Source organism: Chanodichthys erythropterus, chromosome 5, assembly GCF_024489055.1.
Source record: "Chanodichthys erythropterus isolate Z2021 chromosome 5, ASM2448905v1, whole genome shotgun sequence".
Lineage (NCBI taxonomy): Eukaryota > Metazoa > Chordata > Actinopteri > Cypriniformes > Xenocyprididae > Chanodichthys > Chanodichthys erythropterus.
In genome coordinates this window covers 21,869,391-21,895,858 of record NC_090225.1, presented here as the reverse complement: position 1 = coordinate 21,895,858, position 26,468 = coordinate 21,869,391, and the positions used below count along the sequence as shown (strand labels likewise).

The 26,468-nt window shown below is 38.0% G+C and overlaps 1 protein-coding gene across 3 annotated transcripts in view; it reads right to left on the bottom strand.

Moving 5' to 3' along the window:
* Positions 1-26,468, bottom strand: part of macrod2 (mono-ADP ribosylhydrolase 2) — a 601,684-nt gene that overhangs the window by 201,780 nt on the left and 373,436 nt on the right. For all 3 annotated transcript variants that reach the window (XM_067386580.1, XM_067386581.1, XM_067386582.1), the window contains exon 6: positions 11,838-11,959. In XM_067386580.1, coding sequence (XP_067242681.1) covers positions 11,838-11,959 — 122 coding nt within the window. The remainder of the gene's footprint in view (positions 1-11,837; positions 11,960-26,468) is intronic.

Below are 26,468 nucleotides of genomic sequence, written 5' to 3'. Positions count from 1 at the left end.
TTCAGATCTAGACAGGCTCCCTGCAGCTGATCTGGACTCATGACTTGTGGAGGTTAGCAACTCTGACGGCCACCACTGGGGAAAAATGTGACATCCCTACCGATGTCATGTGCGCATATACGTGTCAGTTTGGTCCGGCCCCACCGGCGTCTGCTCCCCGCTGCTCCACTTCTGCCTGTTAATTAATGTAATGATGTAAACAAGAACTCATCCTGACCACCTCGCCACTGCCACAGGAAAAGCAATCTGTTAAAACAATCACCAGGGACAGACCACCTCTTGCACCTCACACCATCCTCTCACACTGCAATCAACACCGACGGCCGTGATAACGACGGCAAGATGGAGCTCCGGCTGCATGAACTGATTAGGCGATTTCTTGCACTTTTCGCAGCTGGGTGAATCTGCCTCACCCATGGGATGAAAGCTGTCAGAAGGTGTTAGCGGCAGTACGCACATTGACAGGCCTTCATATATCTCAGGCCCAAAAGTCTCTAACAAATGTAACAATGCCACTCTCTGACAAGGGCTCTGATAAATAACGATCCTCCCCTTTTTAAGGAAGAGTTCCTTAGGGTTTGGCATTTCAATGTCAATCGGTTTTACCTCAAAAGCCTGATGCCAACGTCTGATCTTGGCCACTAATTCAAGAAATCGCACAATATTACTTTTGTTCTATGGCAAAAATCTTACATTGCTTGTTTTGACATGCTCACTGAAAGTCAATTATTTGCATTATGATGAACCTATGACAGCCTAGACATATGAAAGACAACGAGAGAGACGTTTAGCAAAAATCGGAACTTACGATTCACCAATACTGGCAGCTGTAGCACAAACCTTACATTGGGTGGTGGTCTAATAAATTAGTTAAGCACTGTATATACAACAAATATCTTCCCTTCACGTTACGATCATAATATAAATATCTGCATATCAATGAGGCTGTCAGAACCTGACATGATTGATTGTCAAGTCAGTGCTGTCAAATTAGACCATAATCCAAGATTTTGTTATATAATGCAATGGCATTCAAACATTTATAAGTGGGAATTGATTGAGTATCCACTGTTTTCCCCCCAAAACTTCCAAACAAACTTAAAGTAACTATTAATTGTTTAAATAAGTTTTGTTTAAATTATGTTTATTAAAAAAAAAGAAAAGAAAAAAAAAGCCTTGCATTGTACCATTTATCATCAAAAATATAGATTCTCAAGTGGTATCTCTGTCTATACGAGCCATAGGGAATCCCTTTGGCACACAGAATTCTTCCTCCTGCCATGTGTCATAGTGAAGCACAAAGGAAATGAAGTCTCTTGTATTTCTTCAGAATGTGAAACCCACCCTTGCTAATGTCTAATTAATATCCACTCATTGAGGAATTCTCATCTCCCACGGAGCCACTGAGACCAACATCTGTTTAGTCAACATTTTCCACTGACAACCTCTTGGCTGTCGATCCTATTGTGGTGTGGCAGAGGAATACAAACAATTGAAATTCACTAGATGATCCCAAAAGTTTGCCCCTTTGAGAATTCACTTGACAAGTTGACAGACAGCACATATCAAAGCCTAGTACAGTACATTTAGGTAAAGTCCGCTGGCATAAACTTTTCCGATTCAAACTTTTTGTTTTACTTTTGTTGCACATAGCCGAGTGCCATTTTTTTCCCCCACACGTACTCTAAAATTACCTCCAAAAGCATGAAAGATAATGGTACACAGTCACAGATGGCTCCCTGAGGCTCGTAATCAGTTAGCCACACCCCGCATGCCTGCTACATGCTTTATTTCTCCCACTATGCCCCTTCATCAGCCTTGATTAGACCGCTGGAGTAAAATGTCACATTTTACATACCTCCATATTTCAGGCCAACACCAAACCTGACTACGGTTCCTGGATGGTCGGGGTGAAATGTCAAGGGATGCACCAATTTCTGCGTGCCCCACTTTGCAATCTCACAAATTCGTCACTTTCAGAGCCAGGATGACTATGGAAATTACAAACGGACTCTTCGTTAATACGTGCTAGGCAACCCAAACGCCATAGCTCTAATTGGAGCTAATTGGCTTACGGTTGCCTGTGTTTCTGGATCAGATAAATAGCAAAGACAACACCAAGTGACACAGTGACCTTTTTAAAACTTCACTCTAATTAACCTTTTAGATGCATGCAGGTGTTTTTATGTAGGGCAGAGGAAACAAACTTGGCCACAGAAGTCTGGAAGGGAATTGTGTGTTTTGCGCTCTGCCACAAACTCTGGTGGAGAGTGCGTCGCCATTACAGCTGCTCGGGAAAGTGCGGATATTAAAACCATAAACACAAGAGTGTTCCGAGATAAAAAGGTCCTGCAGCCGAGTAATTTTACATCATCATTCAAATCTGCTGCTCATTACCAAAGCTCTCATCTCCATGCATATGGCTTATGGGAAACAAAGCGGTAGGCTGTGCCTCAAGCTTTCCTGATTAAGTTTACCGCAATGTAGTGAGCAGTGTGAGCAAAATAATGAAATTAAAAAGTTATAATTTCCCCCATTATAGCTCATTGCACGGTTCAATATCCTAGCATGCACGAGCAAAAAAAAGTGCCGGCGTGTTCCAGTAAAGAAGCATTAAAAGTCGATCAGCGGACACAGAATAAAACAGAGAGTTTATATGGATCTACCCATAAACTCTTCAATACCGTCAAGCTTTTATTGAGGTTTGCTTAGCGGTCTTAAGAGCTGCCTGTGCACACCCACAATAAAAGCTTTATGCCACTCACAGCTATTCCAGAAACGAAGCCGGTACCACTTACGTACAGTGACAATAATTTATGAGCAAAAGGGGGGAAAGGGCTGGAGAGAAAGTTGGTGTGTGATCCGTTAAGCACATAAATGTACATTAATTAATCACTCTGGGAGCTGAATCCCTGAAAGCAAGAGCGGACGGGGTGGTGGATTTACATGCGGACATTTAAATGCATAAATAATGAAGCACCACAACATTTTAAATGCTGTGATAAAACTCTTTAAGGGTTCATTTCTGCATTTGGAGTGTTTATAATATCTTTTTCATGAGATTTCTGTTGTTGTTTGTTACAATAAGCTGGAACATGATTGGACATGTTCATGCTATAAAACATCACCACAGGCGCTTAGGTACAATGCTGAGTAAAATCATTCAGTTCAATTATTAATTACCTCATGCATCGCACAAGGTTATTAATTATGCATGTCCCTCGAAATGCATCGATTAAGCACCATGTAAATGAGGTGGTGTCAAAAATTGCTGGCAAACAGTGATGGTAATAATATTGCTATTGATTCTCTACCGTCAGACGACTGCATCAAAGAATTAGCTCTCTTATCTCGGTGCACTCGTTGAAGAGTAAAATTAAAATTCTGCCATCATTTAATCACCCTCATGTCGTTCCAAACCTGTATGACTTTCCATGGAACACAAAAGATGATGTTTTGAAAAATGCCAGTGGAGTCTAATGTTGTTTTGGACTGCACTAATTTCATTGTATAGACAAAAAACATGTTGAACATTTATCAACGGTCATACAGGTTTGGAACGACATAACGGCGAGTAAAATAATGGCAGAATTTTTACGTTTTTGTGAATTATCCCTTTAAGAATAAATGAAGCCTTCTTTTCTGGTTGTGCTGTATAATGCAAGGTGCCAAGTCTCTCTCTTGACCTAGAATACATAAAAGGATAAGCTAAGGGCTTCCAATCTCCCACATGTGTTCTCTTTGCATGCACAATACTAATGTAATGGTGTGTTTAATGAAATGGTAGCGCTAGGATCACCTCCAAGTGAGTTTGGAGGCCAAAAAATCCTCACATCTTACAATACAGAGCCAATGGAAACTCTGAGACTATCTAAAACTGGACATTCAATCTCACCGCACAACACCATCAATCACTTATTCTGCTGGGCTTTCGGTATTTCAATCAACAATTTGTGGTTTCGAGACAATCTAAAAGCAAGCTAGTGCTATGATTACACATCTGTCTGGGAAAAGAGAGGCCACTGGATGCCGCCCGACTCTTTATTACTGTCCGAAATGATAGTAGACCGCCCAGGAGTTTGTTTAATGCGTATTTACCAAAATATCTCAGTGATGTAGCACTGCGGAAAGCACCTACTCGTGGTTCCTTGTGGGCTTTGAAAACCTTGAGGAGGTCTGTTACTCATGGGTATTAGCGGTCCAACAAAGCCATTCGAGGTATATATCAAATATTCGTAATGGACCCAACGTAAGAGGAAAAACCCTCATTGTTTTGTATCTCACTTGTTTCCCAGAAATTTCAGACCCTTTTAGTAGGGTGGTTTTGTTCTAAAAAAAAAAAAAAAAAAGAAAGAGGTTTGGCAATTTAGTAACTCACATAAATGTCATATAATGAGCAAAAACACACAAAAGAAATCAATGCAAAATGAGACGATGATGATGTTTTGGGTAAACATAGTTATTTCTCTTTGTAAAAGGTCAGGACCGGAGGGTATGTTATGAGTTTGGGGGAAAATGAATCGCCTTGGACTGGGGAATGGCTACCAGATGGCGTTGTCCTCATGTAGGAGTGACTGGCGGTTTTTACAGGATGGGAATGAGAACAGGCTGGCATGGCTAATGAAGACAAGAGACCTACCCTCCTAAAGTTGCTTCAGGCATTCAATAAGTCCGTATGGATATGAACTGCTCTCTATTGGGGTGACTATTGAGATGACAGTTATAAATACATGCACAACTACCTCTGCTATGATTCAATGTATATATAAAAACAAGATAAAAGAGAGAAAAAAAAAAAAAAATCACTAGGTCTTAATAACCAGATTTTTTATATATATATATATATATATATATATATAAAAATTCCAAAATTCACATAAAAATATTTTTTAATAATGATTATTATTATTATTATTTTTTTTTTTTTTATTCAGACAAATGTTTTGAGGCAGTCACATGAGTTTTTTTATCCTCATACAGATTTAAAAACAAAACAAAAAACAATGACAATAAATAAATAAATATATAATTATTTTTTAAAAACAACAACAACAAAAAAAACAACAACAACAAAAAAAACTTCTCAAGTCTCAAGTCATGTAACTGAATTAATTCAGATGATTAGCTATTATTACCTTTAAGGACTGTCTGACACACTGACGCTCCCATAAAACATGTTGCCAAAATTTGCTATATAAATAATTACATTTATTTTAAGAATAAGTAGCTAAATCCTCTATTTCCATTTCTATTCTGTGCCAATTTTCCCAGAAATTACAATTTTGTTACTTACGGGAGGGAACTGCTGCTTTATTCTTGACAGTATTCTTGTAGTATGACTGATAAATAACATTTTCAAATATATTAAACAAGAAAACTTATTTTAAACTGTAATAATATTTCACAATATGACTGTTTTTACTATATTTCTGATAAAATAACACCCAAACTTTTGAACTGTAATGAAGCTAACTAACTAAAGTGCTTTTCTAGAGCAAATTCTTCCACAAGTGATTTAGGTGCTTCAGGCTTTAAAAAAAAAAAAAAAAAAATCTGACAATTAACACCCTGGTTAATCACAAAGTGTGAATGCTTTATCAGCAACACTGTCTGCTATGAGGTTCTATTCTCTTTCTGTTCTTCACAACTGTTATCAAGTCTTCTCTCATTAACAATGTTACAAAAATCTCTTCTGCTTCCCCAAGCTCCCACTGTCCCAAAATACCCCGGCAAGTGTCGTGCATTTAATGTCTTTTTGCTCTCATACATATTGACAGAGGACTAGAGCAAGACTCTTCCCACCTGGGCCGTTGAGACAGTTTTATTATCTTGACTGATCTTGTGATCTGTACTCACCCGTCCCTTACATTTTACCGCAGCACCACGCATCTGAGCAACTTCCGTTAACAGTGCACATAAGCAGAGGCCTTTGTGGCGACCTTTTTTTTTTTTTTTTTTTTTATCTAGCCAGCCGATCGAGACAAGGGCCACTGTAAATTATCGGTTCTCAGCGCCGTAAAGCTTTTTGTGGCTTCATGGGTGCATGGTAAATGCACTTCGGCAGAGCCACAGTTCCCACTATTCCCCATGCTGGCGTTCTGGAGTGCGGTTAGTTCTGCTGTCCTCAGACCAGGCGTCACACGTGGCTCCAACGGGCCTCGAGAGGAACGTGACAGATTGCTCACTCGGTCACAGAAACGAGCAGAGCACAGGGGTGGGAGTGTGTATTCGGGGGTTCACATGGGAGTGGTGTGACCAGATATGCTAAGTTTTAATCACATTCTCTCACATTCACAGCAGCACACTTCCTTTAAAACACAAATGCACAAAAGTAGAATAATAGGTATGAGGCATCTGGGACATTTAGATATCTGGGTTGTGTCATTCAGAAGTGTATTGAGAATGCCTTTTAATAGAATGATAGATAGATAGAGAGAAGGATAGACAGAACGATAGACAGAATGATAGAACGATAGATAGATAGAACGATAAATTGCACAATGCATCAAAATGTATAAATTACAATCAAACTCATCCATATTTGCTCGCAAACGCTCACTAAGTTTACTCCAGATTTTTCCCAACCTTAATGTGGAACAGAGCAGAAATGCCAAGACCCGACAGAGACGAAGAGTGAGAGTCCTCCATGTCTTGCTCCTGGTCCAAGAAGCGTTAAACCGCATTCTGGAGGTTAAGCATCTTGGCGGCGAGAGCTTGTCATTTCTGAAGATGAAGCTCATCCCTTATTCAGCTTCACAGAGCAAACACAAGTGTCATGCTAAACTAATGTGCCCTAAGCTATCTCTTCCAGTAAAACATTACTCATCCCAATCTCTGGGAGCGTTTGTTGGCAAGCGACAAGCGCATCAATGCTTACCTTCTAACCTTTCCTGTAGATAACACACCTGTCTAAAGATATTCATGGTGATATAAATGCTATACAATCAATGATAAAGAAAACAAAAGCCAGGCATTTTATGTGCAAGTTCAGCATATGGTGCCTAATAATCATAATACATGATACAAAACAGTAGATTTCACTGTAATTCACAAAAAAAAAAAAAATCATGTTTATATTCTTTTTTACAGTTAACTTGCACTCATGTAACAAGGAACAGGCGGGCTGGGGAAGCGAGGGTCCTCATACTAACATTTCAGCACTGGATTCCTCCTGTCTAAAAATATGTTCACGGGTCCCTATCGCTTGAGATAATCAAGGGGAATTTGTCTGCACAGCACATGTGGGCCGCAGCACATGCTCAGATCTCTTTCTGCCTCAGGGGCTGTCTTTGGGCTCTCAAGAACAAGGATTAGCTCAAGAGCTCATTCAATTCCCATCTTTTGTTGCATCTTTTGTTTATGTTTTTTTTTTGCTTTTATATTTTTTCTCATGTCTCAAATCTCCTTGCAATGCTCCAGCATCCCACTAGGGGAACTATTCCATTTCTAGAAACATCCACTCGGTGACAGATTCACCAACACTTTTAGCACTAATCTACCAGGCAAGTGGTCTGGAACCTCTGCTATAAATCAGCCGCTGACACAGACCATAAAAATAGGGGAATTTTTATAATTTCACTCTATGCGACTAATGGTAAATGTGAGCATACACTAAAAGAACTCGAGCATAACGGTTAGCAAAACTCACCGGACAGACATCAGTCAATCAAAATGGGCAGCAGCGTTTTCTTCTGAATGTCCACAATAATTTGTAGCAGCTGTCTAAACATGTCCCACCGAACCGGACCTGCCTTAAAGTAAAACCAGAGCCCTTTTCAACGTCAAAATGTGAATTATTGAATAAATAAATACAGAAGGGAAGCTAAATGCATTTGTGGAATGCATATGTAAGAGAGCGGGTACTGTAACAGCACTGCTTAGGGAAAAAAAAAATATAGAGTGAAGGATGCACGGCCCCTTTTCCTGGCTTCTCCTGTTCTACCTAATGATGACTATAAGAATCTCTGGGCTATGCTTTGGGAGTAAATAGATATATATCCCAAACCCCAGACTCATTCATGACCTTCTATGTGGGCTGCAGCAGTGAAGGTCTGTGTACACCATAAGATAACACACAGTAAACAGAATTGCTAATTAGCATTTAACACCCAGTCACTCGTGGCAAGAATGTGCATTTCTCGCAGCCAAAAGTGAATTTGTGTGACCTTAACTGCACAATTCCACCCTTGAAATGATGATGACGGCAGACCTCTCCATCCTCACAGTGTGATTAAAGCGGTTCATCAAGTGCCGAAGTTAGCGATTTGTCCCGCAAAGACTGTCTCATCATGGCTAATTGTGAGAGATCCTCTCAGGGGCCTCTGCTGGTCTGGATGGAGGAGCTGATTGGTCTGCCTTGAGTACGGCCCCTCTGGTTGTGGCCACCATGGATTAAAACAGAGCCATAACTCATGCGCACCAGATGGTGGAGATAGGGTCAGCAGCTGGAACAGTGCATGATCAGACTCTATGTCTTCCTGGTCCAAAGCTGTTGGTCTTCGGCCAGCTTCATTAAAGCCTGAGGTTGTCTGGTAATTTACAGAGCTGAGAAACAATCTGAATATAGTTGTAATTCGGAAAATATGAGCCCCAGCTGTTTCTATGGTTATACGACATACAGCATCCATGGTTCTTGAAAAGCTAGCGAGGAAGTCATCAATTTCCTTGTGTGATTTCCTGGGAATTGTTGCAATAATTGACCCTGACACTTAACTATACATGAAAAAGTTAATCAAACTCTGCAAGTGCCCTTAAAATATAGCCAAGCAACTGAAAGTGTTCTGAAACAACTACTGATGAAAATGTTCCTCAGTGCTAATGAGGACAACATCAAAAAAAATTGGAATCAGATAATTAACTGATTTTATTTGAAATATACGATGAAACCAGGGTCTGAAGTTACCACCCACCAACCTGTCAAATTCGGATGATGCTGTGGTTGGTAATGCATATCAACACACTAGCCAATTTGGTGGGTTATGATTCATAAATTATGTTCTATTACTTTGCATTGCATTGCTATTAGAGCCGTTCTCCTAAAAGGAGCCTAAAAAATTTACATGTAAAGAGGTTCACAAATTATTTTCTTTGACCGTACACACACTGGCATGGCCCAACTACACCTCCAAAAACCATGCCACACCACAGCATCACTCACAAATATATGCATATATACTGACTTCACCCTAAGAGATTGTGTATTATGCATGTTTCAGTAACAGGTTTGTTTTTGTGGCTTGATATACATCGCAATTTCTTTTTTTTTTGTTTGTGCCGTTTTTTCAAATACCTTAATTCAAACTCATTGAGGCCACTTTGTTCATTATTGAAGTGAACTTTTGCCTGTATTGTGATTAGATTCACTGTTCTGGACTGCCACCTTAAAGTTGAGAACGTGAGTACAGAATGTGATAAGCCTGCCCATGAGATGTCTGTGGTGCAACCGGTTAACACTGTTTTGAAAACATCCGGTGTAAGCAAGTGTCAAACGTTAAGCGACTGAACGCTAGTGGGCGTGGCCTGTGGTGCAATGATGTCTATTCATCGATGTCTTGCTCTGGAGGCAGACATATGCAAATACATTTGCCTGACATCACAAATCCCACAATAACAAAACAAGCCGTTTTCGTAGCTTGATTAACTAAATGCTTTGTTTATGAGGAGAACTTTTAAAGCTGTGAAACTAATGGTATGTTTTAATGGTGCAGTGACTTATATGTTAAAAGGCCAAAGCAAATTTGATTTCTCATGCCATGACCTCTTTAACAATGCACTTTTTTGAAGGAGCAACATTTAGAAAAAAAAAAGTTAAATAATCTAATCAGTCAATAATGCTGGGGGATTGACAGACTTAAACACGGGTAACGTAATTTGCTACCTGGTTAATTAACTTACCTACAGGACCTTTAGGAGTGTGTTAATGGGAATTTTTGACCATTCTTCTAGAAGTGCATTTGTGAGGTCAGGCACTGATGTTAGCGAGAAGGCCTAGCTTGCAGTCTCCGCTCTAATTCATCCCAAAGGTGTTCTATCGGGTTGAGGTCAGGATTCTGTGCAGGCCAGTCAAGTTCCTCCACACCAAACTGGCTCATCCATGTCTTTATGGGCCTTGCTTTGTGCACTAGTGCGCAATCATGTTGGAACAGGAAGGGGTCATACCCAAACTGTTCCCACAAAGTTGGGAGCATGAAATTGTCCAAAATGTCTTGGTATGCTGAAGCATTAAGTGTTCCTTTCACTGGAACTAAGGGGCCAAGCCCAACCTCGGAAAAACAACCACACACCATAATCCCCTCTCCAACAAACTTTACACTTGGCACAATGCAGTCAGGAAAGTACCGTTCTCCTGACAACCGCCAAACCTCATCCATCGGATTGACAGACAGAGAAGCGTGATGCGTCATTTCAGAGAACACGTCTCCAGTGCTCTAGAGTCCAGTGCTTTATACCACTGCATCTGACGCTTTGCATTGCACTTGGTGATGTGAGGCTTGGATGCCTCTGCTCGGCCATGGAAACCCATTCCATGAAGCTCTCTACGCACTGTTTTGAGCTAATCTGGAGGCCACATGAAGATTGGAGGTCTGTAGCTATTGACTTCCTATTGAAGTTGGCGACTTCTGCGCACTGTGCGCCTCAACATGAGTTGACCCAGCTCTGTGATTTTACATGGTCATAATATTACAACTTTCTATTCAACAACTTTCAATCTTTCTAACTCTCTAACACAAATGCACAACTTAAAGTAAATTACATGCTAGTCAGAATGTGCGCACACTTTCTATAACAACATTAAAACACATCTACAACATGGGCAATAGATATTTAAAGCATGAAAAATACACAAAATACTATAGTATAATAGTTTACTCAAGAATGCTTGAATATTTGTTTTAATTTTGCATTCTTTTAAAGATGAAAACTGGCTAAAATTAAGTGCAACGAATGAATGAAAAAAAAAATTGCACGGCATGTTCTATCTGGATGTTGATTGGATGGATACAAATTAGCTAAATGTGAGCTTGTAGTCAATTGTAAGAAAGGTGGTGTTTTTGTGGACTAAATGATTGGAGAAATCCAGCATACGTCATCAGAGAGAAGTCTGATGTTTTACTGGAAGACTGAATTATGACATTTTGATTATTTTTCATTTTAATCAATAACTTTTATTACAAATATTTGAGGTCAAAAATAAATAATAAAATGTATTAAAAAAAAAACAAAAACAAACAAACAAAAAAAATTAAACATGCACGGATGAATCGTTTACAATAAGATCAATAAAATGCATTTAGAAAATAGACAGGGTGAATTTCCATTCCACGCAGATTTTAATGAATATGAAATTATGAAAAATGTAGTACATTTAAATATTTTCATCAAAAGACAAAGACTGACTAAAACAAAACAAAAAGTATGTAAAAAATTGCCCAAGTGTGAAATAGGTTCATCATCTGGCTTTATCTGATTCATGATGCAAAATGTGTGAATTCATTCTGCAACAACAACAAGAGCAACTGTTAGTCACTAAGGGTGTCACTGCAGGGCATTCACTAAAGCCCATGTGGAAACCAACAGAAATGTTGCCTGTTTGTCTTTTTATCTGATTTTTTTCCTATACCCTACTGAAAAAAGAGCACCATAGGTTGTGATGCAACTTGCAACCATCCATCAAATACAAATGTGCAAACAATGGAGTGTGTCTAACAGCAACACCATCATTGTACAACCATCTTCAAAACTGTTATTTTGCTGAACTCAAGATTTCAAAACACTGTCTTAAAAAATGTCAACTCTGTCACAGTGGACTGTCTCAGAGTCTCAAAGGCTTAACTCACCACAGATCTCAAATTATTGTCCTTCATCAGCTGGAGGGAGTTATTGTAGCATGATGCAAGGTCATCTTTTTGAGACTGGCCCACATTTCCTCTGGCGATTGGGCCGACAGTATGGATCACATCTGGGAGAAGAAAAAAAGAAAAATGTGAGCAGTTTATGTCTGTACACTGTCAAAACGTAAAGCCCTGTGTGTATAATTCATAATGTAAATACATGCCACTGTAGATAACTCGAATTTCCAATTAAAACTGTGACACTGCTTAACACCAGGACAAATCCCACATGACAAACAAAAACAAAACAAAGCTTCTTGTCAGATCTTCAAAGGCAAGTCGTACAAGAGAATGACAAATAGAACTGTTTCAGAACTGCCGAGGATCATGGGAACGCATCCGCACATTCCCAATCCTACTGGGTCCAAAACAGCTTATTTTTCTGCAACGTTATCATGCTACATAAACAAGAGTCAACCAACAATGACAAGAACCAACAATGGAACAATGGGGCTGATTTGAACAAGCCAAAAAACTGCCCAAAATCAAGTACATTTATTCAGTTAATGAAATGGAAGAGCAGATAGAAAATCAATTACTCCATCCTTTTATCCTATCTATTCATATATTCATATCTGCTCAGAGCCGCCCTCCTGCTGCCTGTGCATAATAATGTGTTGGATTGTCAGTCAGTGGCGAGGCTAGTCTGAGGCGAGGAGGCTGAGGGAAGCGGGCTGGTTTAATTAAATCATTGCAGTGATGACAGGGGAGTTAAGGAAGCTACGTATGAGTCTGAGAGAGAAATAATCTCGCCCTTCCTGTGTGACTCCTCCAGGCCCTGTAAGGTGGGCGGCAGAGGGCAATTAATAACAATAAACAGGTCGCTTTGCTGGTCCTGTTTACGTTGCTTTTGTAGCCCTCACTTCCTTTACAGTCAGCATTTTGCAGCAGACAGCCAACATGCCACCTTTACAGAGTGCCCTACATAATTCAGAGATTATTATTATCTTATTTTATTCTATTAATATATGTATTTGCGATATTACCAGGTGAAAAACTGGTCAATTCGAATTTTTGTTAAGGTGCAACCACAACAAGCGATAGGATGTTTTGCCAGTTGCTTGGTTTCAATTCCTGCTGCATCATGCTAAGTAGCCATACTGAAATCTCATTGGTCCAAACCAAAAACTGTATATTAAATATCAAATATGTTCTGATTGGCTGCTATTGTGCTATATTACACATCACTTTTGCATTCAGTGTGAACAGATCATTTAATCTGGCACACATTGTTAGCCTCAGCTCTCACAACAGTACTAGTTCATTTACAGCTTTATTATATTCAAGGGGAAATTACAAAAGGGCTAGTGAACGTGTCAATACAGTACATTATAAAACGCAATAAACAAAAGATTAAAGGTACAATACAAATTATGGGCTCTCTATCAAAATCAGTGTTTGAAATTACAAATGACTTAAAACATGTATAAAAACATATGTTGTCTGAGCATGTACAGCAAGTATCACATAACACATCCACACGACACATCCATCACATAACACATCCACACGAAGCCTGAGCTTTCCCTATCAGATCTTTCATGAATTTACACTTACAAATAAGTCAGATTTAATAAATGGTATGCGTATTTGGTGTGCTGTCCGAGGAGAGGGCTCCAAGCTCGGTATTTGGCTCGAAACCAGAGTACTCCCCCTTATTCCTAGCTGTGGTAGTTAAGCCCAGGCTGAGGAGTCAGGGTGGTGGAGGGATGCTGAAAACTGTCAAGGAATGTAGGTGAGTCAACTGTGTATATATATATAAGCTTCCTCTCATGCTGACAGGATAGACATGATAATTGCTGATAACGAGTTGAGTGAGATCATTTGCAAGTGCTCCTCCCGAACTTTGTTAATAAAACATCTTTAAAAAAAAAAAAATCAGAAACACAGCGTTGTCTCAAGAAATATCTGCGTACACACAAAACCCCTGAAATACACTCAAAAAGATGTAGTATACATGCCAGACCAGTATGTGGCACTGTAATTCTGCCACAGAGATACACTAAAAACAGAGAAGAAGACATGGAGCATGCGCATAAACCTTGCGCACTGTATAGAAACTTTTGTAAAGCTTAGAAATAAAGATTTACTTTAGTAAAGCTAATATGCTCAGTAAATTTTGCAGCATGAACACAAGCATGTAGTCCTCCATTGTTGTTGTTGCTGTTATGTGACGTAGCGTTGTCTGACTAGGGTTGAGACATGAGGTGATGACATTATTGTTTCACAAAATAAACAGATTGGCTGTACACACAAAAGCGCAAGGGTGTAGTTTTCAGATTTATCCACTCTGGGACAGAAAAATAGTGGTTTCAGGCTCCCGAAATGCTGGATTCGTCTGGATGAAGCGGCGATACGATACAAAATTTTTACATATATATCTACACGCGTCTCCATGTGTACGGGCACTTAGCTTTATTAGCTTACAGTCATGAAATGCAACAAGGATGAATGAGCCGAATTTTCCAGCTAATTCAAATCTGATTTAAATATAATGTACTGGCTTATTGCTAATGACAAATTAGAGAAAAAGAAACAGAGAAGTGCACCCTAAAAAAGCAGCTTTAAATACATCTAAATGTGTGGACGGATGGACAGATATTCTCTCTCTTGTTTATTGTAACGTCATGTTTTTATTGTAATCATCTGTGTCTTTTGTAAAGAGTTACTGTACCATAACCAAAGAACCGTTGTTAATGCTGTCATATTAAATGTACAGAGACGTGATATGTATAAATTACTATTTCCTGTACACATCTGTTCCGCTAAAGTATGTGTACAGAAAGGTTTGGGAACAAGGAGCATGTTTGCATTATTCAGTCAAAGATTTCTATCTTTAGTGGTTCGGCAAATGAGAGCTGGGAGTGTGAGGGGGAGCCTGAGAGCTTTTCTCATTACATAATCCTGTTCTTTATGAATAAAAGCTCAGTCAATTATTGATGTGTTCTCACCAGTTTTCATTTCAGTCCACCAATGACAAGTGCCTTTCAGGGTTTACACAGACAGACACATTTCAGCAGCTTCTCTCTCTCTTAAAATGGGAAATTTCTAAGGAAGACATGCAGACAGTGTTATGGGGGGCACAAATAATGCTTAAGCAAATTATAAAACGGCCATCACAGTATTCACTCAAGGACAAAAATCCGAAAACCTCACTTAATGGCATATTAAAGATTAATAAGGTGCGTGCCTTTAATTTGACAGCACTTGCAATGCAATATTTGTACATTGATTATCTACAGAAAAATGTTGGGTCATTGGGAAACTCTCCTGAGACAAAATCAAGGCATATTTATTTTGCTTCACTCAGAACAGTGTACCGCATGTTGTTTTGAGCCTTACAGCACTTACATCACATAATGACAATGAGACAAGACAATACTCGCTGTGGTGATCTCTAAGGTCATGGCTACATCAGCAGTGTTGCTTAAACAGCATGCTGTCCGGGGTGTGTGTGATTTCTGGCCATAAGTGTGGCCCCTTAATGAGGCTGTAACTATATGAAATATCATCTCTCCCCATACCAGCAGGACCCTGCTAGCATGATGGGACCATAATATAGCCTACGCTCAGTTGTTTTCTATGCATAATACATGAACCTCCGGACCACTAGAGCAACAATCCTTCAATTAGAGGATGGAGGACCAGAACAGACCATTTATGAATTCATGAAACTAAAGCTATGGCTGTAGAATGTGTGCATGATATCTACACATGTACAAATAATCAAGAGGTATTTTTCATTCCAAACAAGAAAATGCATACTTGTTCCATTAGAACCCCATATTTAAAAAAACAAAATAAATAAATAAATAATATAATAATATAATAATATTAACACAAATATTTGTTTTCCCACAATCTTGCGAACAGAAATAAAAACCACAGTTGCCAAATGAAAAAAGAAAAAGAAAAAAATAATAAATGAAAAGCCCCAAGATTTAAGTATTGATTCAACATTAGCATTCATCTGCTGGTGTGTAAAACAAGACACGACTCAGACAACTGTAAAAATGGCCTAAAAAATACTGGCTTGACTATGCGATTAGACAATGCTGAGATGAAAACAATCATTACTTTTACTTATGCATGAATAAGGGCATGTTGACAAAAGATTATTATTATTCTTGCTTGGCTAGCTCCAGAATGAATAAATGCAAATGAACACTAAGAAGATGCTTTTTTGATGGTCTATTCCTATTCTTTGCATTCACCTGGCAAACAAACAACACCCAGGAGAATATGTGCGTTTGGAGGAGACATTAAAAACAACAACAACAACAATGATTGACAAGTGATGTTTCCCTTCATCTCCATGTAGATTTTCACACTTAACCATCTCGGCTCTCTCAGCTGAGATGAGGATTACTGGTTCTCATAAGTTTGAGAAGGTATGTGAATACAAATGCTATTGGAGGAGCAGGGGACAAAATAGACCCTTTCAGACAAGTATATAACCAACCGTGGTTGGAAAAGCACGATTATTGTGCGAACTGTTGCCATTGTCAAATATTTGAAAAAGGAACCAACAAAATGAGCAAAAACATGAACAGATCAACCTTTGAATTCACAGAAAAGTGTTTATGTGTGTGTTCAGGGTTACTGGCAGGTCATGGACTCTGCTTTAGTAAGGAAGTCCACTATGCCCTGGAGATAAACTGGCAATCATAACCCGTAGCTGATGAGCTTCCCCGGCTGCCTTTTTTTCTCTACCATTTCCATTTGACTTATCTACTGTAATTTCCCACTTGAGGCACTGAGGTGGTCGTATAATTCACCTCATAAAGATATTTAGCCAGCTAGACTGACCAGCACTCACCAGTGAGGATAGGGAAAAAGAGCCATTATTCTGACTGAGCGATACCTGTGATTGTTTCTTTACGCTTCTGTTTGTGGGAAGTGTTTTCTCTCTATGGTTGCGTTTTGAGTGCTGACCGCAGAATGAACCCTGTGAAGGTACATGTTCAACAACAGTGATTGCAGAATCTCTCTCCATTAATAATTGCTATGTTTACATGAATTGCAGTAATCTGGTGCTTGGCTTACTTCTAAGTACACTACAAACAGTTTCAGTCTAAAACCCTATTGATGTTTCTATTCTTAAACAGCATGGGGCAAACACATACTGTATGTGTGTATATACATATACATATATATAAAAATTAAAAGCGCCAAATGTGAGTAAAAATTAAAAATTGCCGTTGGTGAGTATATGAAATGGTGTCAAAATAGTTTTAGCTGTGGTAAATTGGAACAGAGAATTGTGAATTTTGGCATCTAAAAATCTGGTGTCATAACTTTCATGACCGGTAAAAAAATATTTATGGCTGGTAAAGTCACCAGCTATTTAGTTTCAGCCTCAGACATCACGCCCTCAGACCATTGGCTGAACGTCTGATGAATATGGCACACTTAACTAGAAACACTTCAGGATTTTTGAAGTCATCATCTGGTTGGATGAAATCTACAGGATGTCCAAGAGACAAGTATGTCACGTTCCTTAATGGTTTGTCGGGAAATAAATGCCGGCCGTGATGCCAAACACACTTGTGGAAGAAGAATGCCGTCATGTTTACAACTGTGACAATGATGTGAAGTTCGCGGCTCCATTGTTGGATTAAATTTGCACAATATTCTTGAATAATTTATTAGATGCACGCTGGTCTGTTATTGTAGGGACATCAACTTTACATTTTCACATACCCAAACATGACACGGAACAAAATAAACTGTAATTGTTTGCGGTACATATCAGTGAAACGTCCCCATTGGGCGGTCCTTGACCAATAAAAGCTGCAATATTGTCCAGACCTTCTGCCGTCAGTCTGAAGGTCTGGCTATGTGAGACTACCAGCCATTGGCAGCAGTTGTGGCAAAAAGTTAGTTTGAGGCCTTGTATATATAATATATAAAATATACATATATTTGACAAAGCTGACTTGAGTAATGGCTGCTGAAAATGCTTCTTTGTCATAGCAGAAGTAAATTACATTTTAAAATATTTTAAAATGAAAAACATTAATTTTAAATTAATAATAAATTAATAAATGAATAATTAATAATTAAAGGGATAGTTCACCCAAAAATGAAAATTTGATGTTTATCTGCTTACCCCCAGTGCATCCAAGGTGTAGGTGACTTTGTTTCTTCAGTAGAACACAAATGATGATTTTTAACTCCAACTGTTGCCGTCTGTCAGTCAAATAATGCTAGTGGATGGGAACTTCTACTATAAGAGTAAATAAAACTTGCATAGACAAGTCCAAATTAAAACCTGCAGTTCGTGACAACACATTGATGTCCTAAGACACGAAACGATCGGTTTATGCGATAAACCGAACAGTATTTATATCATTTTTTTAACTCTAATACACCACTATGTCCAACTGCATTCATCACTCGATTTGTTTGGTCTGATCGCGCTCTGACAGTGGCAGTGATATATACTTCAATGAGAGCGAGACATCACTGCCGCTGTCAGAGCGCGATCAGACCTTACTAACGAGTGCTGAACGCGATTGGACATAGTGGTGTATTAGAGGTAAAAAATTATATAAATACTGTTCGGTTTATCGCACAAACAGATCGTTTCGTGTCTTAGGACATCAATGTGTCGTCACGAGCCGCAGGGTTTAATTTGGACTTGTCTATGCAAGTTTTATTTACTCTTATAGTAGAAGTTCCCATCCACTAGCATTATTCGACTGACAGACGGCAACGGTTGGAGTTAAAAATCATCATTTGTGTTCTACTGAAGAAACAAAGTCACCTACATCTTGGATGCGCTGGGGGTAAGCAGATAAGTAATAATGTGTCACAATATTATCGTTTTTACTGTCAAAGGCAGCCTTGGTGACCATAAGATGCTTCATTCAAAAACATTAAAAATTGTTACAGACCACATTTTGAATGGTAGTAAATTAATTTAAAAAGGTAAATTTAAATGAAGCACTAAGGGGCGGTTTCCCGGACAGAGATTAAGCCTAGTCCTAGAATAACATGGCCCTTTAAACCAGATTAACAGAAATCTGCTTTCTCTGTCATGGCTTAAAATAGTCCTAGACTTAGTATGGTCCAGAGTTTAATAAGCTGATTTCCCAGAGGAAGACAAGAGCTACTCCAGTACTAAACTGAGGCTTAAAGTAAACCTACCAGGAGGCAGGTTTAACTTCAGATTAATGTTGTGTTTCAAAGAAGACACATGTATCACTTGGATATACTTGGATATACTTGGATATCACATGGGTGCTGTTCACTTTATTTAAACGATTTATTTTGATTTAACACCATTGTTTCTGGTTCAAATGTAATTGCTTTATGTTAAATTGACTTGAAATGGTTACTAGAACTCACTTGATGTTTTCATTTTGAAATAACATGTTTCAGTCAAGTAACCCAATCAAACAGGACTTTCACTTCCCATCATGCTTTGCACCGGGCTGAAGTGGGAGAGTAAATGTTGAAAAAGTGTTATGTTATGCATTTTTTAGAAAGATGAGAATATGGGAATATGAGAATATTTTTGAAGATTACCGTTGTGGCTTGTGCTTGGGTTGAGGACCTGCTAACAAGAATTGCTTTTTTTATATAATGAAGCAACCACTATGATAGTGCTTTGGATCAAACCAGTATCATTTCTAGACTGCCAACACCGATTATCACATGTGTAAATAGTTATGTTTAGTTTGATGCTATGTAAAGGACAAAACAAAAGCATTAATAATTATATGATTATTATATATATAGAATTCATATATTTAAAAAGAATTCATTACAAACAGATTTCCTGTCTTTTTTTTTTTTCCACAGCTGATGTATTTTGCTTGCTTTAAAATAAATGTCTCGTTTAGTTAAGTTTTTATATTGCCGTCTTTTTTGCTGCCATCGTTTTCCTTGGATTTGCTTCTGAGTTCCATGCAATGTTAAGCTTTTCTTGGTTCATTCCATGTTTTGCAGGCAACCTCTCTCGTGCCCATTCAGATTTGCACAGTTGGTTTTAAATGAATATGGTTTATTTCAATTCAATAGTCCAGGTTTTAGTAATCTGTATCCTAGCTTAATTTAAACCCTGTCCAGGAAACCGCCACTAAATGTAAAACAGCTCTTTTGGGGCGTTAGAATAACCCAAAAGTGTTGAACGTTTACAATTTGATCTATTATTGAAGTCCATTTAACCAGAACGATTGTTAATATCGTCTTGCACGTCTGCAGTCTACATACTTACTATTCTATCCATGTGCCAGCCACAAATCGATGCACACAGATAATGCAACTTGTAACACGGAACCATGCATATTAATCCTGAAAAATAAAAAGGTGTATGCAACTATTGTTCAGGCCTCCTCTCCGGCCATTAGCAGACAGCGTTGTTTGGATTGAACTAAAGCGTTCAAACAACTACCAAAGCTTAGTCATGCAAATGAACACAGCTTCACTTATAACATCTTTTGTGTAAAGGGGACATTCCTCATTTTTCTCAGCTCTGTTATTATATAGCAGTGTGGAATTTCATTTGCATAGATTTCAACAACCAAATAGATGGTAATAAATAAATAATTGAATGGAAAAAAAACAATAACAAAAAAAAAACAAAAAAAAAAAACAGACACATACAAAGCAAGAGAGAAACTCACTATCATCTCAAACTTGTCAATGCTGAAAGAAGTAAGAATGGAAAGGAGGGAAAAACGTCTCTCCGTACAGCCGTCAAGGATTCTTTTTACGGGAAGAGCAGATAAGAACACTGAAAAAAGGAGAGGCTCACTAGGTGTGGTGAGCAATCACCCTCAGGAAGATGTGTCTGCCCCGCACCTCAACTCAATCAACGGGAATAATGCATACAATCACTTCACAATGAGTCTGTCAAGGGCACTTACATAAGAGAATGGGCCCAGGGAGAGCGTACAGCATGGGCTCTGAATATGGATGCTTTTTTGCTCACTTTACTCGACTGACCTCTCAAGCATTTCTTCTCTTCAATGCCTCGTTCTAATCAAGCGAGCCGAGAGACTGTTTTATATGCGGCGGCCGCCGTGAGGACAGAGGTGCGGGCAGCGGGGACTTATCTTATTCCAGCGGACACAAGCCACCGCCCATGGGCTACCGTCAACAGCCATTAATAATGAAAAGCAGGGTCTCCCGGTGCTACGCTAGGAGGGCCGACTTCCTCTCCTTTCTTGCTGGAAACTCTGTGGGGAGGATGGAGACCAGAAAAGATATACGGTTTCAAAATTCAAGAACTGCGCTCGGTTTATCTCGAGGCATTATATCTGCTTTAAACCTATATGTTAACAGCACCGTCCAACCGAAACCTGAACCACATGTTTTGTTAATACTCACAATGATAATGCGAGCCATCCGGGCTCTCTGAAAACATAGTCTGAGATCGATTTAACATTCACGTATTGGATCCTTTGATGTGTGAATTTAACCTAAATGAAAGCCAAAGCAAACTGAGAGGTTTCGGAAGAAAAAAAGAAAGTGAGGTGGGTGAAAACAAGGGTGAGAACTTCAGCAGGAGGGCCTCCCGTCCGTCGCTTTGATGGGCTGCGTTTTTTAAAGCTCTACGGAGGCAGGACAGATCGTTCGTTCGGCACAGCCCCGTTCCCACGTTTCCTCCTTTACCGCCACAGCGTGCGACAGGTATGGCAGCTGGCGTCGGGATTGATCGTGAGGTACATCAAACGTCACCTTCAAACAGCCGGCTTGGGGGAGACTAGCACGGCTTCTGTTCTTACAGCCCCTTTGTAGCAAAAGATGCACCACCAAAGGGACGCGCGCACATCAAAGAGATGAGACACCTTATTTAGATGTGTGAGCTGCTTAGGCAGAACTCGCACATAGTCTATGATTGCTATTTCTAGACTTTCCCACACAAATATTATTCTCTGTGCTGAAAACACTGTCATCAAAGGCAGAGGCAGAGATTTCGTATGACTTTAAGACTCTGAATATACAATATCGTTCAAAAGTTTGGGGTCAATAATTTTTTTTTTTTTTTTTAACTTTAGTGTGTAATGTTGCTGTTTGAGCACAAAAAAGGTCCGCAAAGTTACGACGCTCAAAGTTCAATGCAAAGGGAGATATTTTCTTTTATAGAAATTGCTTTTTAAGGACTACAACAAACGGCTGGTAGGGACTACAACGAGCTTCTTCCCTGGTCGGTGACATCACTAACCCTAAAATTTACATAAAACCTGCCCCAGAGAACACACAACAAAGGGGGTGAGGCCATGTTATTGCAATACAGTATGTAACACAAATGCAACAGCATGTCATAAAAGCAAGATGACAATATAAGTTATAACCATAATTAATCTAAACTATACCTGTTCTATCTTCATGCAGCATGTATTCTCTGACGTGATCTTACAACAGGTCCCACATGAGCGATTTATAGATTATCATGACAGAATATGCTAATCACAATGACTTTAAGATCCCATATCAGCTACATGAATTCATCAACTAACCATTCAGAAACGTCCTGTTGCGTTCTACATGTTGTCACTTCTTCTTGAGTCTCTCCATCATTGTCCGACTCCGGTTTGAACATAAAAGGCTGAACAGTTTCTTGACATTTTCAGTGAGTCTGCGTCAGGTAATCGGAGCTGCTAACATGAGCTCTTGAAACTCCGCCCTCTGCTTAGGAGCAGCAGCTCATTTGCATTTAAAGGGACACACAAAAATGGAGCGTTTTTGCTCAGCCTCAAAAAGCGGCAAATTTAACATGCTACAAAATATATATGTGAGGTATTTTAAGCTAAAACTTCACCTACGCACTATGGGGACGTCAGAAACTTATTTTACAGCTTGTAAAAGTGCCATTATATGACCCCTTTAATATGATTATTTAGCAAGTATGCATTAAATTGACCAAAAGTGACAGCAAAGACATTTATAATGCTACAAAAGATTTCATTTTCAAATAAATGCTACTCTTTTACTTTATATTCAACAAATTATTATTAAAAAAAAAAAAAAAAAAAAAAAAAAAAAATATATATATATATATATTTTTTTTTCATAATACTTTGTTGTACTATCAATGTTAAAAACAGTTGTGCTGCTTAATATTTCTGTGGAAACTGTGATATATTTGTATATTTATTATTTATTTTTGTATTATTTTATATATATATATATATATATATATATATATATATATATATATATATATATATATATATATATATATATATATATATATATATATATATATATATATATATATATATATATATATATATATATATATATATATATACAAATAAATAATAAATATACAAATATATCACAGTTTCCACAGAAATATTAAGCAGCACAACTGTTTTTAACATTGATAGTAATAAAGCAAATTAGAATGACTTCTGAAGGATCATGTGACATTGAAGACTGGAGTAATGTCTGTTTTCAGTTTTGCCATCACTTGAATACTTTTTAAAATTCAATTTCACAATAAATTTCACAATAGAACTGTTTTTACTGTGTTTTTACAACTTTTGAATGGTAGTGTATCTTGTAGAAGTTGCATGGACTATAATAATAATAATAATAATTTTGACTCTCAGCAAGTAGTCAATATGAACTGTTGAATAAAAAGATATATATATATATATATATATATATATATATATATATATATATATATATATATATATATATATATATATATATATATATATATATATATATATATATATATATATATATATATATATATATATATATATATAAAAGTATTCCATGGATGAAGAATAATAATAAAAAAAAAAAAAAAACTTTCTTTAAAGAAAGGTGGAAATATCAGATTTTTGTACATTTTGTAATTAAAATTTTAATGAATATATTCCTTTATCATACAACATAACTTAAGATATTCAGAACACCTTTCCGTTTGCTCTTAGATGGGCATAGTAAATAATTAAGCTCAGTGCTTGTTTTGATGACCTCCATGTCTCTATTTTGATGACAGTTGTGGTTAGGGACTGCGCCAACTCTGGGGCCCGGGTCCCCGATGAACTAGAGCACACTTCTGAGAGAATGAGAACGAAGACTAATTAAGATATCCCAACAGCAGATTAAACAATGACAGGGCAGACAGGCACATCCACTGAATCCACAATCCAAACTCCACCTGCAACCTCATGCTTGAGAACAGACAGATAAAAGCTCAGGAGAAATACAGGATCTTGCGGCAGGTGACAGTGATGTAGCAATGAGAAACAACAAATGCACTGAAAAACACAAAGGATTTTCACAGCTAATGCTACTTTGGCACATTAACACAACTTACTGCATTTTACACTATCATTGCTTTTAAGGGGGCACCTGCTCATTCATCGTGGTGCATTTAAAGCTTAGTTAATTTGGGAGAGAAACGAGGCTCAGATGATGGATTGGAAAGGCAAAATTAGATCTATTAGAATTCAGAGGAACCGGCAGACAATAATCAAAGTACTTTCATCCTACTTGGTGCAATTATCTTTGCACTTAAGAATCAACAAAGCACGTAATGACTTTCGATGCAAGTTGTGAGGTGAAGTCAGCCATCACAGCACATAATGGGTTAACAGAGACTGCTAACTTGCTGACTGGATTGTTGGCATATTAGAGGAGCATGCGCACAGATGCGTTCTGTTTGATAATATTTGACTTTGAATCTCTGTTCAACCATTTCAGGCACCACAAGAAAAATTCTACTGCAGAAAAATCTTTTCAATGTGTTCACATCTACACCAAGACATTGTCAACAAAAGGCTTTTCTCACAGCATGAAACCATTTCATTTTTCAGCATTTTTTTTTCTTTCTGTTAACTCTCAAAGAGAACGGTCAATCCAAGCCACATGCAGGATTTGATTTGTAAAGCCTGACTGTGAAGCTAAGACAACTGTAGCACTACATATGGTTAACAAGAAGAATTAGAAGAATTAGAAGAAGAACAAGACTTATTGTTTGGAGCTAATCCAAACAATAAATAAGAAAGGAGAGTGGATGCAGTGTAGCATCACACAAAAGCAAGATTTCAGGTACCAATGCTATTGTAAAAATGAGCTAGAGTGCAATAATGGTTAAATTACTCAAATGAGTAGTACAAAATGGTCATGTGATCTCAACAGGGCAGCCCTCGTGACTGAATACTCCTTGATTTTTTACAGTAACGTATGGGTGAAAATAAATAAAAAGATAAATAAATAAAATGAATTAAATAAAATTGAGTTTTTTTGGCTGTTACATTTATTATACATTTACAGATCTCAGTTCTTTAAGAATGCACATATTTTGACCATGACACCAGATCTCTTAAAGGAAGATGAGAAGCTTTTGTTTTTCCTAAATAGCCTGGCTTTAATGGCAGATTTCTTCAGCAGAATGGATTAAGTATGACAGCTCATGTAAGGCTCTCCCATGTTAAACCATGGAATGGTTGACCTGAATCTAGGGAGAGGTTAAATGTTGCCATGTGTTGTACGAGCACACCGCCAACTACTCAGCGCTCTGTACCCTCTAAAACAGACACTGCATTGCCTTTGCACTTAAAAACAGACACTGCATTGCCTTTGCACTTCTGAAGCAGAAACCATTGAACCAGCAAAAGCGGCTTTTAATAATGCCAATAATCATGTTCTTAATAGGCCAGAATCCTGATCGTAAAAGGCATTGTTAGACCATTTTACTGCTCTGTTTTATGCAGGAAGGAAAATTGAGTCCCAGAATTCCATGGATCTGTAACAGGCCCTTCATTTCTTTAATATCTTTCAAAACAAATCACTTACCACAACACAAATGTGGTTGTTTATATAAGCTGTAGCCAGACTGCAATTAGCACCTTCAAAAACGAACAACCCCTCAGAGAATTAAGGGTATTTTAAAAATCAGAGTTGCAAAATCACTGGAACAGTAACACTGCATGCATAGACACGTGCACACAAGCAGTGTGACAGTCGTGCACAAAGAAAAGTGTATTGATTCAATGTAGAAGGGAAGATGGGTGCGTAAAATAGTCTGAAACATGAAATAATGCCATGCATGAGCAGATGTGACAGCTAGTCCCATCTTTCACACTTAAAATAGACAGCCGGCTCAACACTGACGAGACGTGTTATTATTGATTGCCAGTCAATCATAATAACATGAAAAATACACATCTGACATGTGACTTTCATAAATCTACTTCTTTGAGCGGTAGATGCTGGTTAAGAAACTATATTTTATATATATTTTATATATATATATATATATATATATATATATATATATATATTATATATATATATATATATATATATATATATATATATATATTTATTAGAGGTGGGCATAGATTAATTTTTTTAATCTAGATTAATTCCAAAATTAATCTAGATTAATCTAGATTAAAATGGCTCATTTGAATTCTGCCGAAGACATTCGGAATATGTGAGATACCCAAATTGTCCCTGCGTCCCAATGTCCATACTATCCATCCTAAATAGTATGTGAGATTAAAATAAGTGTGTCCCAAAGCATAGTATGTTGAAAAGAGTATGCCAAAAGTCCCCGGATGGTCCACTATTTCCGGTAGATTTTCGAAGTGT